This window comes from Trichosurus vulpecula, chromosome 2 (assembly GCF_011100635.1).
Source record: "Trichosurus vulpecula isolate mTriVul1 chromosome 2, mTriVul1.pri, whole genome shotgun sequence".
NCBI lineage: Eukaryota > Metazoa > Chordata > Mammalia > Diprotodontia > Phalangeridae > Trichosurus > Trichosurus vulpecula.
The window spans coordinates 202,052,620-202,069,328 of NC_050574.1; the positions used below are offsets into that span (position 1 = coordinate 202,052,620).

Sequence of the window (16,709 nt, forward strand, 5' to 3'; positions counted from 1 at the left end):
TGCATTGCTTTTTATTGGTCAGTTTATCATTAGCATCATCTTACACCAAGTCCTCTCACCCTTCCAATGTCAAACTGCTGCCCATAGCTTATAAACAGCTTCCATAGGATGTTGCTAGTCTCTTGCCTGTCTACTGTGTTTTTTTTGTGATATTTTGTGACCTCATGTTTAAAAATGTTGATTCTACCCTTTCATCTGTCACCTGCCAACCTACTTCTCTCAAACAAAGACACAAGAAGTACTGAGGTGTTTTGTGCATATGGGAAACTTGTGAGCAAAAAGCAATTCATACCTAGAAACTGTTACAAAATAGGACTCCAAGAAGTTGATTATGTAAACTTCAGTGAATGAGTCCTGATTAGGAGTCCTTTGATTGCAGTGATTTTCTACTTTACTGAGGATAGATACAATGTATTTAGTAAGTATAACTCAAGTTCTGCTATGATGGAGACAAAGAAATAGCAAATAATCAAAGAATACTCAAGGAGGCAAAGAACACATTTACCTGAGATTAGAGCCTTTGTAGAGGTGGCACTTTTTGAAGAGGATTTTGACAGGTAAAGATGGAAGAGGCTCAGTGCATTTCAGAAAGATTTTTTATCCCTAACAAGCCATTCAAACTTTCTTAGAGTCAAATGATGTGATCAAACCTGAACATTAAAAGATGTTTTGGCAGCTTTGGGAAAGATGGGACACTGCACCATAGGGAGGCCAGTTGGGCTAGCACAGTAGTTCAGGCAAAACATGAAACCTCAATTAGGATAGTGGCAGTGTGAATAGTTATGTATGTAGAGTCAGTAGGTTGTGGAAGACTGGATGTGGATACCAGAGGTAAGAGAAAGGGAAGGGAAGGAGCAAGATTACTGATTTTTGAAGCTGAATTACTGAAAATGGTAGTGCCATTTATAGAAACAGGAACATTGTAGAGGCAACTGCAAAGGGAAACACAACTTCTGTTGTGGACATGTTGAGTGGGATGTATATTATCTCTGTGATTATTTGACAATTGTGAGAGGGATTGAGACCACCATGAGAAAATTTAGAGGACAAAACTCGGCCACGTCCATTTTAGGATGTCAGGAAGAGAATGCTGTCCAGAAAGAATAGTTACTTAAAAATAGGACTATCTGTGGCGCCTTTAAAGTAAAGGGAAGAATGTCTAGTATATGGAGATAATTGTTTTAAATAGCAGAAACACACCATTAGGTCTGGCAATTAGTGGGTCTTTGATGAAATGGAAGTAGTTCAGTGGGAGGGGCAGAAGTCACATGGCAAAGGGTTAAAGAAAATGGGGTGGAGATGTGACAAAATGGAAGAGGTTGCTGGATGAGAGCAAAAAGACCCCTTAAAAAAAGATTCGAAGACGTGTGGCTAATAATGAGCCTGAGGAATACAAGTTCATACTTTTTAAGCTAAGATGTAATGTTTTAAAATTATCCCATGAAAAATGTCTAAAATAAATAGCTATTTGGCTGGAATTACTACAGAGGCTACTAAACTGTCACCAAAACATGTTTACATTTATGAGCAGTTCCAACTGTACAGGATGCCAGTCTATTCATTTAACACTAATATTTTACTTCTTGTCATCTTTAGTCATGTATTTGGTTCATGCTTGTTTGAAGTATCCCAACAACTAAAGTCATCTTTTTGCCCTTATTACCACAAAGAAGCACTAAGTTACATAGTATAGTGGAAGAAATGAAGTTGGGAGGCAATAATCCCAGCTCCTCACAGGATTCTATTTATTTCACTAATCTGGGCCTGAGTTTCCTCTTCTGTAAGAGGAGTGGTCTATCCAGTTCTAGGAGTTACAGGAACACAGGTTATCTTTTTGTTCATTCTGCTTTGAATAGTTGCACTCAACAGAAAAAAAGCAAATCCACTGAAAAGGTGCAGATTAACTGGGGTGACCAGTAGGTAGCGCAATGGCTTAAGGTCTTTGAAGGAAAAGAAAAAGACGCATATCCACTTTTTATTTAGTAAAAGTTGCAATACCTTTTTCTAATAAATTATTTTTATTTACAAAAGGTCTAATTTTATTTAACAACTATGAGGCTTTTAAATTAATTACATCAGAACAATATATAAACAGAAAATTTGGCAATTACAAACACAGAAAATAGAAACCACTCTTTCCCATAACTCAGCCTTTTCTTTAAAGCAAGTCTTCAATTTTATCAGGTGAGACTACCACCTATCTAAAGTGGGGTTTTGCAAAGCAAGTTTAAACAATCACATTCATATCCCCGGGGAACAACAGAAAGTAGAGACTGGCAGTAGGAAATGGCTCAGTTTGCTTTTTAAAGGGTCATATTGAATCTGGTCCTGTTTAGTAGCTATGGGCAGCTACTCAAGTCATTCTAGCTGCTTGGCTGATTCCTACAAAGCCACCTCAAGTTCTGCCTTACCAGGTCAGCTGTGATATTAGCAGTCAATTCATCACCAATATTATATTGCTTATGCAGCACTGTACTGGGTCCTATGAAAAATTACAAAAGACAAAATACCATTTTTAAACACTAGATTGTGAATGTAAAAGGACTCTATTGACAGCCTAATACTCCATTTCTATACGGGGATTTTTAAGTGGAAATATGAAGGAAGTAACTGTGATGATGGTAACAAAACATTCTGTAAAATATCTTTGTGAATTGGGCAAATAAGACTTCCACTTTGTTCTGATTTTTTCCACTTCAGTGGTGTCTTGGAAAAATGAACTTTGACTAGTCCTGAAGCTTGAACTTTGTTGGGTGGATTTTGAGACCTGGCTGGACTGATCCATTGCAACATCTACCTAGAAAATGATTTGACCTCTATTTTTATGGTACGATGAAGGCAGTGTGAAAGAAAAATTACTTATTATTTGAGAGATTCCAAGCCATGTTTATGAAGTTTCCAACCCATTCCTATCTTCTTTACCCAAACACAAGGTAGCAGGAGCCGAGCATTTATTCTCATTAAGTGACTTAAGAATAACAGTCCAGAAAAGAGGGCAGAGCAAGTAGGTCATGTCCCTCAGGTACAACTCTATTATCTTAAGCCAATACTCCTAAACCAGGTAGTATAGTAGTGCATATATGGGCATGAGTAGAGTTTAAGTTTTAAACATTTATGAACGTGATTTATTGCACTAATGGTTTTTAAACCCTTCAACAATTTAAGTTACTGGGCAACATAAATGAAAGCTAGATGGAGATACTGAAAAAGATTTATTTCACTTTTCAAAACCAACACAAAACTAAATAAATTCCAATCAAAATATTTTAGTGAAAAAAGACTGCATACTAGGTTAATCATAGTTTGAAATGAGAGGCATTACTAATGGGTATGATGGATATTAACTTTCCAACACAGAAAAGGCATACTCGTATGATTTATTTTTCCCTTCTGCAAAATAAGTGAAATGTCACCTATTCCAGTGAATGATAAACATGACAGTAACACATATTAGAATGTACTTTAATATGTATGTATTGCTGGTTTTGGAGAAGCATCCCTGGTGTAGGTAAAAGTATGCCTTTACATTTATATTCAGGCAAATGAAAGTTCCCACATCAAGCTGAAACCAGGAAGAATTAATGTGCTTCATCCTACCTTGCTTTTATTTTGTTGCAAAACCTTGTTTCTTTACTTACGCAGTTCATATTTTACTTATATTATGTACTTTAAAAATCCTGTTTTAAAATAATTCAAAACTTAGTCCTGCTTCCATCATTTGATTAAGAAAAGTATTTTCTTATCAAGTTCATTAAAAATAGTCAAGACTCAGTCACTATGTGAAGAGACTTTTCCCTTTTCATATTCAGTTATAAAATTACCTAGCCAGCACTGAGAACTCACAGAATCTTAATAGCTGGAAGGAACTTTTAAAAATATTGTAAGTTCAGCCCCCCTCCCCCCACCCCATTTTATAGTTGAGGAAACCTGAGGCCTGGACAAAGTGATTTGCATGTCACACAGTTAACTAGTGGCAGAGCATGCCTTTCAGGGGGAAAACAGTTATATCAGTTTGATTAAAGAAGGGTACTCTTTTTATTCAATGCTAACAAATTCCTAACTGAGCAAATAGAGAATCACATCTGCAGCTGTTTTAAGAAATGATAATGCAATGCTGTCTAGAGCTTTTACAAACCTCAGTTGCTGGCACTCTTATTTAAGAATTTTAAGGAGTGTATTAAATCACATAAAATGAAATTAGATGAAATGTTTCTTAACATATTACTTGCATGGCAATATTGTTTTACTATGTTTCCTAATGAAATATAACTCACTTCTCAAACCAATTCAGTTTTCTTATAAAAGAACTGAATTTAATGACAAGGAGGGTCATTTCCCTCAAGAACAAGAAATGCTTCAGTATTTAAGTCAATAACAAATATAAAAATGTACTAGTGGTTTTGAGGACAAATTAATGCTAACTCTTTGAAGTGGAGAGGTAGATCAAATAAACAAACATGCAGTATTTAATAAGCTACAGTAAATTTAAACGCTCGAATCAATATTCAAGATTCCCATAAAGGCAAGATTACAAAGGTAAATTGAAGAGTTTTAATTTCCACATTCATAATTTCACTGTTTGAGCATATTGGTCAAAAACCAGCTTAAGTGAGTTTTGGCTTGTCTAACTATTCTTCTCAGGACTAGTTAGAGTCTACCCAGGGCCTTATAATTTCTGGTCATTAAAACCTCAGTGCTATGGAAAGGAATAGTGAGGTTCCAGTGTTTTGGAGCTGGATGCAGCAGGGTTATTTTCAATTATAATATTAATTTTAATTACACACAACTATTTTTTTAAGTCTTACATAATTTCCATGGCTGATATAAGCTCTAGAAAGAGAAACTAGGGGTACTTAACAGTTCCCATTTTAGAAAATTCCATACAGATTGTCTAGCAGGGATTTAATGAGTTAAGTTGATGCAAAATATCCTTGAGAAATTCAGAAAGATACATAAGAACATGCTAAAACACATATATACAGCTTTTTATTTTTAATGGAAAAATAAAGACAAAACTTTTAAAGTAATATTTACTTTAAAAAAAATCTTCCTCATTCATGGAAATTATAAAAGCAAAATGTTTTACATAAACTCTAAATTATCTTGTGAAACATTGCTACCTTTGTCAAAATCATAAGCTTATCTTAAAGATTTCCCACTTCTAGTTCCATGTCAAATAAGCATTTGACATGATTAGTACTATTAACTATATATATTTATATATATTTATACCATAAACACAAATGGAGTTTCTCTGAAGGTAAACTAAAGTAAAAATAAGCCCCTGCCGCCAAAGCTTTTACAATTTTTTTTTTGGTTCTAAATACAACAGTAGAGTAAAACCTTAAGCAACTCAAGTTGATTGCTTCACATTTTCTCATACATATACAGTTTGATTCTCATACCTTCTGCAGAGCCAAGTATCATCTCAATGCAGTGCAGAAAAATTGACTATTTGGAGAAGAGAAAAGTTGGGAGAAGTCACAAAGCTTTGCATGGCTTTGCTGTAGGAAAACATTGCAACCGATGTCACAGAAACATTTCCCTGGTTAACACTAACCACTTTCAACTCTAAGATGGTGAACTTGGGGGTAAAATAGTCATTCTAATTTTTGCTAACATTGAACTTAAAATAAGGTTCTACAAAATAACCAAAATTAATGAATAAGATAGTGACTGATGGGTACCTAACATTCTTTTAACACCAGATGTGGGGTATGCTTTATTTAATGTGAAAAAATCTCTTGGACAAGAAGTGCTCCCTGATAACAAAAAAATGCTATAGCCAGTTTTATCTTTCAAGTGACAAATACCAACCTCTAGAAGCAAGAATATAAAGTGATGCCTCTAGCTTCACTTAAACCAACTTCTCACAAAAATATTATGTATGAACATTTTAGTTTGAAGCACAAATAAAGGGGGCCTCATATGCACTGATTTATTTATAAGTACTCTTATAAGTATCATTAGAAAAGAGAAGTAAACTACATGGGAAAGGAAGATGAATTATTAAGTGAAACTTCGACGGGCTTAGAGTAAATACACCACATTGTTGCTTAACTGAATCATAAAATATCCATATTTCTGTTAGAGCTGTACAGTGTATTTCAAGTAGAAATAAATACTAGTACACGCTAGAAGAGAAGGTTTAATAATCGATAAAAATGTACAAAAATATTCAAATCAGAAATGCTTTAGAATGTGTACCACAGAAGTCAATACTTCTCACTGAGTAGGGAAAAGTTTTCCTCAATGAAAAACTGGACAGAGGATATTAAAAAAAAAGAGAGAAAGAGAGAAAGACGGAAAGAGATCTGATTTCTTTTTAAATCAAGACAACTTTTGTTAAAGAAAATGTTTAAGTCGACATTGATTTTTTTTAGACAAGGATATTGCAACTGTCACTTAAAATTTGGTGGCACATTCTTTAGTAGGTCCTTAAGGCAACATATTTAAATTAATTTACAATCTGATTTGATGTTAATTTCTTTTTTTAAAACATCGCCTCAAAATAGATGTTCAAATAATGCCCTCACAATAAATAGCCTTCTGTTTTATTCATCCAGATGCTCTTAAAATTAACAATGGTGGCTATAATACAGCAGTGCCCATTAGCACTACTATATAGTTAAGGGTTTCCATCAAAACACCTATTTTTTTAGTTCACCATAAAAATTCACATCAGTTAAACCAGTTAGGAAGTGCACAAAAAAGCATTTTGATCAGTTGCTGGTGCTTTTTTTGTACCACTATGCATCAAAAAAGGTTTCATTATATCTTCAAAATCCAACTTCTGCAAATTTCAAACCACCTCAAAAATGTATCATTGTGGCATTGACTTTAGAACACAAAAGGACGGACATCTGTGATAATCAATAAATCACCATCTCTAATCTATTTTGCTGTACCCTAAAAAGGGGCTTCAAAGTGATGATATGAAAATGATTCTCTATACAGAATCAAAAGTTTTCACGTTCAGTTTTGAATTTCCTTCTCTTTTGCAGATTTAAAGTCAACTCCACTATAACATTACTTAATGCACTTCTTCCTGTGATATAATTAAAACCCAGCGTTGCTTCAATGGAATTTAAAACATCAGAATCCCTGTCCTGAACTAGACATTTTTTAATTATACTGTAAACATTTATTTGGTATAATTAATTTATTGATCATCATCCAGTTGTTCCAAGAGGGTCCTTCTCCGCTTTTCTAATTCCCCTTCACTCAGTTCACTGCCAGAAGTATCCCAATTACCCTGGAAAGACATTAAGAATTAACAGTATTTTTAAAAATCTTGAAATAACATAAATTTTCTTAAGATGAAAATTACATGGTATTTTTAAACCCATTAATCCTTGCTGAGAAGAAAATTTATTATAAGCTATCACAATTTTATGCCGAACTGATAAAGTTGTTTTTCAAAAGTCATGTTATTGTCTACTTACCTCTTTGTCGCTTAAGAGGAAAAACAGGAAAACAATACATACAATCCATTAGAATCATGTGGGCAGTCAAGTATACAACACTTGTGTTCCTTATTCAAATAAACTGAGTAGTCTAACCCACTCAATAGACTTTACCATGAATAAACCCAAAGTATGATGCAAAAAACCTATTTCATTAGTTAAGACTTTTTACACTACAGGATTAGAAATCTAGAGCTAAAAGGGCTATCTGATCAAACTCACTCACCTTTTCATAAATCATAAACCAGGGAGGTTCTACTTGACTTACATGAGGCCACACACACAGAATAAGCATCAACTATACATACTATCATTGTTTATTGAATATTTTCATGTGCAAATATGCACACTTATCTTTCCTGTTTTTCAAAGCATACCATAAAGTTAATCCTTAAATACAAAGAAAAACTCTAGAGAAAACTCCAAAAGGCATTAGGACTTTGTCTCAGAACCTGACATAAACCTGGTCCCTTTTCTTCAGGTGCTTTGGTTCTACTGCCAGATGGATTATCACTTTATACAACCTTCCACATGGTATCTGAAAGCAGCTCTCCAGGTGTCTGTGGTGGGACTTCCACCTGCTGTCTTGTAGGTTTCATCAGTTTTCTTTCCCTAGCTCCTTCAGAACACCTGAGGGCCTAGCTTTTTAAGGGAGTAACTACACTGGAAATTTCTGAAAAAACAAACAAACTAGTGATTAAAAAAATAATAGCTTGGATTATATATGAGATGCTCCACTGTCCTTTCTTTTGAGAGAGATCTCAGTTTATGAGACTATTCACCTGGCTCCAAATGAACAGATAGTCTCTCATTCCACTTCTCTTTCCTGAATCTCATCCTCCTCTCATCTACAACACAAAAGAGGAAAGACCCTAGAATTCAAGTCACTATTTAATTTTACAGATAAGAAAAAAGCAATCTTTTGCTATGAAGAGTGACTTTGTAATCATACTATCATACCTCACTCTTCAGTGAAACAAGTCCTGCTATGCTACCGATTTTCATTAAGTTTATATAAAATGAAAAAACATTTTTAGGAGACACCTGATTAGCTGAGACTGCTGTTTTTCTTAAGGGATGTTATACTTGGCCTAAGATTGGCCTCTAAACATAACTTAAGTATATACACTTTTGTGTAAATGGAAAACATACACCTGAGGCAAAGTCAAAAATACTTACAGAATCCTTTCCAGTCTTCTTTTTAGGTGATTTGTGTTTTGATTCTGATCGTTGCCTAGTTCTATCCTTTTCAGTTTCTCGTTCTTTTTCTTTTTTATCCTTTTCTCGGTCAGCATCAGACTCTGGAGAATCCTACAAAAGGCACATAATTAAGAAAGTGCATCACTATTTAAAAAATGTTCACTGGGATAACAATTAAGATACAACTTGTATGAAGTAGCACGGTAGTGTTCTCTTAGATCCAGTAATGAGGAAAAATTTGTCTTTTGCTCGAGGTTCACATCAAGGACATGGCATTACAATATCACAAAGAAATGCTTCTCTGGCTATGGAGAGATGGGCCCACTAAAAAGCACTGTTGGTTGAGATGGTAAATGATTTATTAACTCTGGAAAATAACGTGAAATTATGCTAATAAAGTGACAAAAATGTTCCTAGTCTTTGACACACTATTAGGTGTATACCCCAGGGAGGTAAAATCAAAGATTGAATATATATCAAATTATTGTTGCAAATAACTGGCAACAACATTAATGACCATTAATTGGGAGACGGATAAAGAAACCTGTAACATGTGAATACAATAGACTACTTCAGGATAAGAAATGATGAATTTATAGGGAGGTATAGAATATGAACTGGTACAAAGTAAAGTAAATAAACCAAGAAATGATGGGAAAAAATGAACTCAAAACTAAGCACCGAGCACTTAAAATAAACAAGCTTGAGCCTGAAGAAAAGTTATGAGGAAGCATTCACCTCTGTTCTTTGTGGTTATAGACTATTGCATATATGGTCAGATTTAACTGATGTATTGACTAATTTCATTTAACTACTCTTTTTACCCTCTTTTTATTCTCATAGATGCCCTCAAATCAGGCAAAGATACTAGGGAAATAAAGATATAAACAAAAGATGGTCAAATAAAACTTTTTTAAACTGGCTATCTAAAGTTCCACTTCAGATTGTAACATATAAACCTTGTCATATTCTCCATCTCTCACAATAAAATGTTAGTTGAGCATATATGCCTGTAACATCTAGGTAAATCTCACATATTAGGCACAGGAATGACAGTTTGTCCCACCTACCCAAAAAGTGAATATGAATTAAAGGGAACTATTATGAGTATATATTAGGAATCCATTAATATAGTGTAAAAGGTATTGATGTAGTGGAAAGAACAATGAATTTGGAAGGCAAAGTTCTGGGTTCAGTTTCTGGCTCTGACACTCTGCTGGAACTTATCTGCAAAATGAAGATGGCTGGAATCAATAATCTCTAAGGTCACTTCCATCTCCCAACCTATAACTCTATGAACTAAAGCTCAGTTTGTCTTAGGGGTAGATGTAAGGGGACCAAAGACAGAAAAATGACAGAATACAGAAAATAAAGGATTGGTTAATGCAAAGTGCAGAGGCTAAAAGCCAAAAGAGATGCAACTGGAACGCAAACAGGAAAACAATCAAGGTAGAATCAAAAACTTCAGGGGTCAGAACCTAGCAGGAAAGTTACCCAAGACTAAAAATATGATAGGGTGGGTTTAAAAGTGACAAAGAGAACACTTAAAAGACATTAGTTGTAAAATATTATAAAGCTGTGCCAGTTGGATTAATTTTCCATTGTACAGTGTGGAGCCCCAAAACAATGCAGTAAAATTTAGTTTTGTAACTGAGCTTTGTGTGCTGGAATACAGTGAACCAGGAAGATTGTCATCAAATGGTATAGTACTGAATGGAAAAGTTTTTTTGAAAGGGGAGGGAGGAAGGAGAGAAAGGAGAGATTCCTGCAGCAATGGGACAGTGACTTACAAACTATAGACTATAAGACCTCATTACTGTCACCCTGTAATTCCTCACATATGGAACTCCATCTCTGTGCCTTTGAGATGGCCATTCTCCACTGTTTTACCTTATCAGCTCCGCTTCTTAGATTTTCTGGCTTTTTCAAAAACTTGGGTGACCCCCAATAGTTAGTGCCTTCCCCTTTAAAGTTAACTTGTATCCTTATTATCTACTTTGTATGTATCTTGCATATACCTATAACATGCACATATTTTATCCATCCTACCTCAAGCCCACGCTAGAATGTTCACTTCGTGAGGGAAAGATAACTGTTTTTTTTGAGAATGGACCTATATTTTGCCTAGGCTGGAACTGTAGCCAATACCCATTGGGCTTGATCCAAATACTGATCAGCAAGTAAGCTTTAATCCATTCTATTTTTCTAACCTGGACTGGTTTGTCCTCTCTTCAGTTAGCTTGGTGGCCTATCCTCTCCAGGGGGTCACCAACCATACTGGTGCCAGACTTAGTGTGGACAACTAATTGGCTTTAGCTCTAGTTTAGCTGAGAGCTCCTGAACTCAAGTGATCCATTAGCCTCAGCCTTCCCAGTGGCAGGGACTACAGGCTTATATCACTACACCTTGTCGTTTTTATACTTTCTCTGTATCAAGACTAAGAACTTAATAAATGCTTGACTGACTACTGGTGAGCCACCAAATGAAGTTGGCTGACTTACAGATTTGTGTCTCCTCTTCTTGCTTTTCTTCTTATGCTTTTTTGATTTCTTGTAACTTCTCTCTAAGAAAGATAAGAGCAATAGAAGTTTATATTCTGAGGCAACGTAAGGTCAAGTCAGTTTAACAAGATAAAGAGAAAAGCTTACCAGACTCAGCACTAGAAGAACGTTCTGAAGCAGACCGTGATTCTGACCGTTGCCTCTTTTTCTTTGAATGGCTGTCATCATCATCTGAATCTGAGCCCTAAGGGAAGAAATCATTTAAGATGCAAATTCATGATGATTCTAAGGAAAACATATTTATGGTTACATTCTGTAAAAAAGAATCTTACCGATCGAGAACGTGAACGTTTCCTGTGATGTTTTTTAGATTTTTTAGAATGCTTTTTGTTCTTTGAATGATGATGCTGACATTCATGCTATAGTTTAAGGGGAAAACAGAGGTAGATTTGTTTTAGATAGCACTTTTCACCCACTCCTAATGATCCACAAGATGTACACATAAGAAAGGGCCAGATGATGACATCTAAATGAATTTCTAGAAGCATTCAAAATAGGCATTAAAAAGTAGTCATTTATATGCGATTAGCCAAGGCAATTTCCAAGTTGAATTTTTAATACTATCCAAAAGGTTGTACACCTCCCTCCAATACTGCTTTCTTACCCAGTGATCTAGAGAGTGTTCGTCTATAATGACAGAATGAGGGTAGGGAGCCAAGTAGATTAGGAGTGGCACAAATGAGGCTAAATTATTTGCTGCAGCCTAGGTAACTTGATTTTTAATACACTGAAATAAACACTCTTGTCTTTAAAAAGCACAGTGAAAATGATCGTATTAAAACAAGGGTACTCCGGTTAATTTAGTTCCCTATGTTTCTATGCCAGTAACCTCCCAGAATACAGAGTCCTGTACCACATAAAGTCCAAAAGCAGAATTATCCAGTGGCAAAAATTAGAAAACTCTAGTATAGTCTTTCTTTTTCCTCATTTCTACCTGCCATGCTATCCCCCATTCACTCTTCAGATACACAATGGTGTTCTTCCTACTTTTTAAACCACCTTGCAAAACAAGAATCTTCTGTAAGTTTTGATAAATACCAACTGTCTCAAATATTTTCAATTCTTTTTTCCTTCAACTATGAAATTTGTAATTCATAACCCCTGCAAAATTGCTGGGGGAACAAAAGGAGGCTATTTATTGCCTTGCCTCATAAAGCATATTCTGCCTAAGGTAAACCAAACTTGCCTTTTAATATTAAAAAGGCAGGAGGCTAAATCAGAAGAATTTCTCTAATGCTACTCAAAGACATTGCCTCCATCCCCTACTACCCCCTAAATCTTCATGCAGTGGCCAAACTGCTAGAGATGAGCCACTCTGTATTTAGCTAAGTTGGTCATAGATAGTAGACATTTTTACAGAGATGATTATAACAACAGAAAACAGCCAACATTTAAAGTAATCATGGAGTAGAGAAGTAAAAAGAGAAAAATTGATAACTTAATATTTAATATTTGTTTATAGGAATTTCCAGGACACTTTTATCCAATGATATCAAATTACCAATGTAACAAAATTATGTTTTATACTGAAGATTTCAAAAATAAATTCGTTTTAAGTTGGATACCATTAGTGACATAGTGAATTATATTCCACACGATCTAGTTGGGTCAACTATAAGAAACATTCCTATTGCGTTCTGAACTGCAAGCTAGGAAGCTGGAGCAAATGCTGAAGAGCAAAAGCTGACTGCCCAAGCAGTCTCAAGAGAAAGATTCAGTCTAAATTTACTCTTTTAGCTAAGAGATCCAGGTGCATGGTGAAAGTGGCTGGGCATAATTGTGCTTATCTTATCAAGTACTTTCCGACTGCCTTATCTTTCAGAATTTTATAGTTTCTTTTACTTCTAATCAAAAATTTTTGGGGGGTAATACCTGTCATTTCTCATAAACATCTCAAATGCTCTACCTGGATGACAGTTTGGGGATTTTAATTTCCTTCTAAATTTAGTTTTGGCAAATGAAGAATGACCTTAACTTTGTATAAGACCTTTTTAAAATTGTGTTGACACTGCTATCCCACCACCAGATTGAAAATTTGTGGCTGGATTCTTAAACATGTAATTAAGACTAAAAATAATAATAAATTCTATAATGAAAAGGTACTGAAGGAGGATCCTCACATGTTACGCAGGAGATGGTACTAAATTTAAAATGGGTTAATCAGAATATCTCCTTTTCCAAGCCAGATAACAGAGATGCTACTACCGTACATGCACTGAAAAAATAAATTTAACTTGAAGAAACTAAATGGTACTATAACCTTAAATTTTTGGACTGAACTATAGACTTAATATTTAAAAACAAAGACACATAAAATAGATGTAAAACAAAACGCTTCTGTGCTGCAAATATATTAACAATGGTATAAAAGACAGTTACTAAAACTAGATTAAAATTACCTCAAGCACATGCATGAAATCTTTAAATATCCTTTTTCTTTCAGACTCTAGAGTGATATCTTCAAATGCCGGTTCCTTTACAAATCTTTCTCGAATCTATATGAAAAATCCATAATAACACAAATAAACACAAATGAATCCCTAATTTTGAAAATTAAAAATGAGGCAAATCATTCTTCAACTTCTTTCCATGTTTATGCTTCAAAAAAGACAGTCCCTGTAAGCCCCAAAAAGCCTAAGGTAAAACAAGTGATATTAATAGTATGAATAACCTATACATTTTCCCCTCTCACATTAACCCGGGCTAACTACCTTCAACTTCTATTTAAGCTATACACTTAGACAAAGAATAGTAAAGTAAAATGAATTAAGAGATATTTTGGTGCAGAAAACAGTTTATAAAGAACATTGCATCTGGAAGTCAGAGGATCTATGTTCAAATATTGGCTCTACCACTCATTACACCTATTTGACTTGGTAAACGGTTCTTTCTAAGTTTTTAATCTACAATCCTTTGATCTTCATGGGCCTCAGTATCCTTATCTGTAAAATGAGGAGATTGGACCTTGAAGGACTTCTTAAATCTATGACCTATGATGCATGGTTTTGCAATATATGGCAATGTTACTAATGAAATATCTACAGCGAACTTCACAAATACAAGAAAGAATACATACATCTTCCCAGACTGCATCCAATTCTATTGGAGGAGCAGCCTGTTTCAACATACTCTTGAATGCAGACTCTTTTCGTTTCATCTTACGAGCCTCTTCCTTTTCTCTTTCCCGTTCACGGGCTTCTGCCTTTTCTAACAACTAAAAAAAAAATTTCTATCTTAGCAGTAGATATAGTAGCAAATACACACAGTTTTAAATTCATATTGTTTTTGACATTCTGAATTCTTTTACAACAAAACAGCATCCCACTAATTTTAACTGATCTAGCTTTAACATTAGTTGATATGGTACATTCCAAGGGAATTTATTTTCTCTACCTTGCAAAATACAACTGTTATCTTACCTGATGTCCCTTATTGTCAATAACATTAGAACTAAATATTGCTTCATTGAACGTATTTTCATAAATGTTAACTTTACCAGTAGAAAGTTCTGTAAGGTAAGACAATAACTTACACTATTAAAAGCCAATTTGATGTTTCCAGCATCTAATGTTGTTGATCTTTTAGTTGAACTGATTACTGCAACAAAATCTTCAAATGTAGTATTTACTTCAACCAGAAATCCTTTATCCTATAAAATAAATATCTCATTTATATGAGAAATACATAAAATCCCAATTCGGAGAGTTCTTAAATACATAGTTAGCTGTTTACCATTGTTAAACCACTCAATGAAACACATCCCATCACTTTACCTTTAGGATGTCTTTTATTATCTTCTTTTCATCATGATAACGTGCTTTTAGATCCTCAACATAAAACTTGAAAAGATCAAGTGCAGTTGATCCTAATGAAAAAACTAGAGAAGTCAAAAGCTAGCTCTAACCAAAGAGCTGCAATTACTTTTTTCATTTAGAAAAAAAAATCTCCCACCCAAAATGACCCTCCTGCCCCCCCATATGTCCGTTCCACATACAATCAAATTATAAGTTAGGAAGGAAAATAACCTTACCAGGCTGACCAAGCATGTTGGTAAATCTAATATCAGAACTAATTGTTGGATATAACTCCATCCAAGATGACATAGAATGCAACTGTCCATGTTCATGCAACTCATCTAAAAATATCTGAAAATATTCATATTTAGATAAAAAATAATCAGCTACATAAACATAAGTTACATGATATTTTAAATTGTGCTCAAGAAAACCCCATAAATACTCATCTCAGGCTACTTATATCAAAGTTGTATTAAACAGCTAAGTTTCCACTTTAAAAAATAATTCCTATCAAAGAGATACTATAGACAATTCTAGTACTTAAGAACTTGCTAGTGTGAAAGGCTGTCAAAATTCCTGTACTAACCATGCCTTTGCACATGATAACTGTTCAGCAAGGACTCATTTAATTATATCTCTCAACCTCAATAACTGTTTCCAGTTACACATCTTTCTGAGGAGACTTGTGTGTCATTTCTCTTTGGTACTCATAAGTTGGTAATACTGACATTGCTACCTACTCTATTTATCTCCCTATGTCCCTCTAGATGATCTCCACCTTGAATTCTTTAGAGACCATGGTATTCTATGACTTAGTCATGTATCTCCAAGTCAAATAAACAAGTATTTATTAAAAATATACTATGTGCCAAGCACTGTGTTAAGTGCTGGTAATACAAAGAAAAGCAAAAAATCAGATGTGTAAGTGTAGAATTGACAGGATTTGTTAATAAAATAGATATGAAGGGAGTGGCAGATGCATGAAAGTAGGGAAAAGTTAAGGATACCACCTAGGTTGTAAGCCTTTGTGACTGGGATGGTGGTGTCCTAGACTAGAGGCCCTGCTGGTAGGCTAAGAAAGGCATTTACATTTTAATTGTGTTCAAAAAAAATGTAAAAACCAGTCTCACAGGCCCATGAAAGGGCAAAGGCCATCCCTTCATTTTGGTGACTCTTATCCCAGACAGTAGTAGGGAAAATTAGGAAGAGGTTAGTGTGATGATTAACAGGCTCAATTTTGGGTTTAAAATATCTATAGGATATACAGTTAGAGATGCGTAAGAGGAGTTGAAGATTTAAGACTGGAGAGCAATTAGGATTAGATGAGTAGATCTGAGAATCATCTACATGTAGAAATAATAACTGAATTTATGGAAGCTGATGAGATCACCAATAGTACAGAGGGAGAAAAGGACAGAGCCTTTGGCAGTACCTTGTTAGTGAGCATGACCTATAAGATACAGTAAAGGAGAGTGAGAAGGAGCAGTCAGCCATGTAGGAGAACCAGGATAGAATGGTATAAAAAAAGCCCAGAGAGAAGAGAGTATCACTGTCAAAGGATACAGAGAAAACAAGGATTAGGACTGAGAAAAAGCCATAAAATTTGGCAATTAAGAGATAATAAGTAATTTGGAAAGAGCAAGTTCAGTTGAATGAGATTAGAAGCAAACTATAGAGTTAAGAAG

The 16,709-nt window shown here is 34.7% G+C and overlaps 1 protein-coding gene across 7 annotated transcripts in view; it reads right to left on the minus strand.

Annotated features, from left to right (window-relative positions):
- Nucleotides 1-5,383: 5,383 nt before the first annotated feature.
- Nucleotides 5,384-16,709, minus strand: part of PRPF40A (pre-mRNA processing factor 40 homolog A) — a 55,251-nt gene continuing 43,925 nt past the window's right edge. For 4 of the 7 annotated variants that reach the window (XM_036744683.1, XM_036744682.1, XM_036744680.1 and 1 more), the window contains 10 exons: nucleotides 15,258-15,372; nucleotides 15,001-15,092; nucleotides 14,760-14,876; nucleotides 14,304-14,441; nucleotides 13,627-13,722; nucleotides 11,500-11,586; nucleotides 11,315-11,411; nucleotides 11,168-11,229; nucleotides 8,646-8,777; nucleotides 5,384-7,255 (listed from right to left, as the gene is read on the minus strand). In XM_036744683.1, coding sequence (XP_036600578.1) covers nucleotides 7,163-7,255; nucleotides 8,646-8,777; nucleotides 11,168-11,229; nucleotides 11,315-11,411; nucleotides 11,500-11,586; nucleotides 13,627-13,722; nucleotides 14,304-14,441; nucleotides 14,760-14,876; nucleotides 15,001-15,092; nucleotides 15,258-15,372 — 1,029 coding nt within the window. In that variant the 3' untranslated portion in view covers nucleotides 5,384-7,162. Of the gene's footprint in view, nucleotides 7,256-8,645; nucleotides 8,778-11,167; nucleotides 11,230-11,314; nucleotides 11,412-11,499; nucleotides 11,587-13,626; nucleotides 13,723-14,303; nucleotides 14,442-14,759; nucleotides 14,877-15,000; nucleotides 15,105-15,257; nucleotides 15,373-16,709 lie in introns of all 7 variants that reach the window. The other 3 variants (XM_036744681.1, XM_036744678.1, XM_036744684.1) reach the window with 1 other exon arrangement.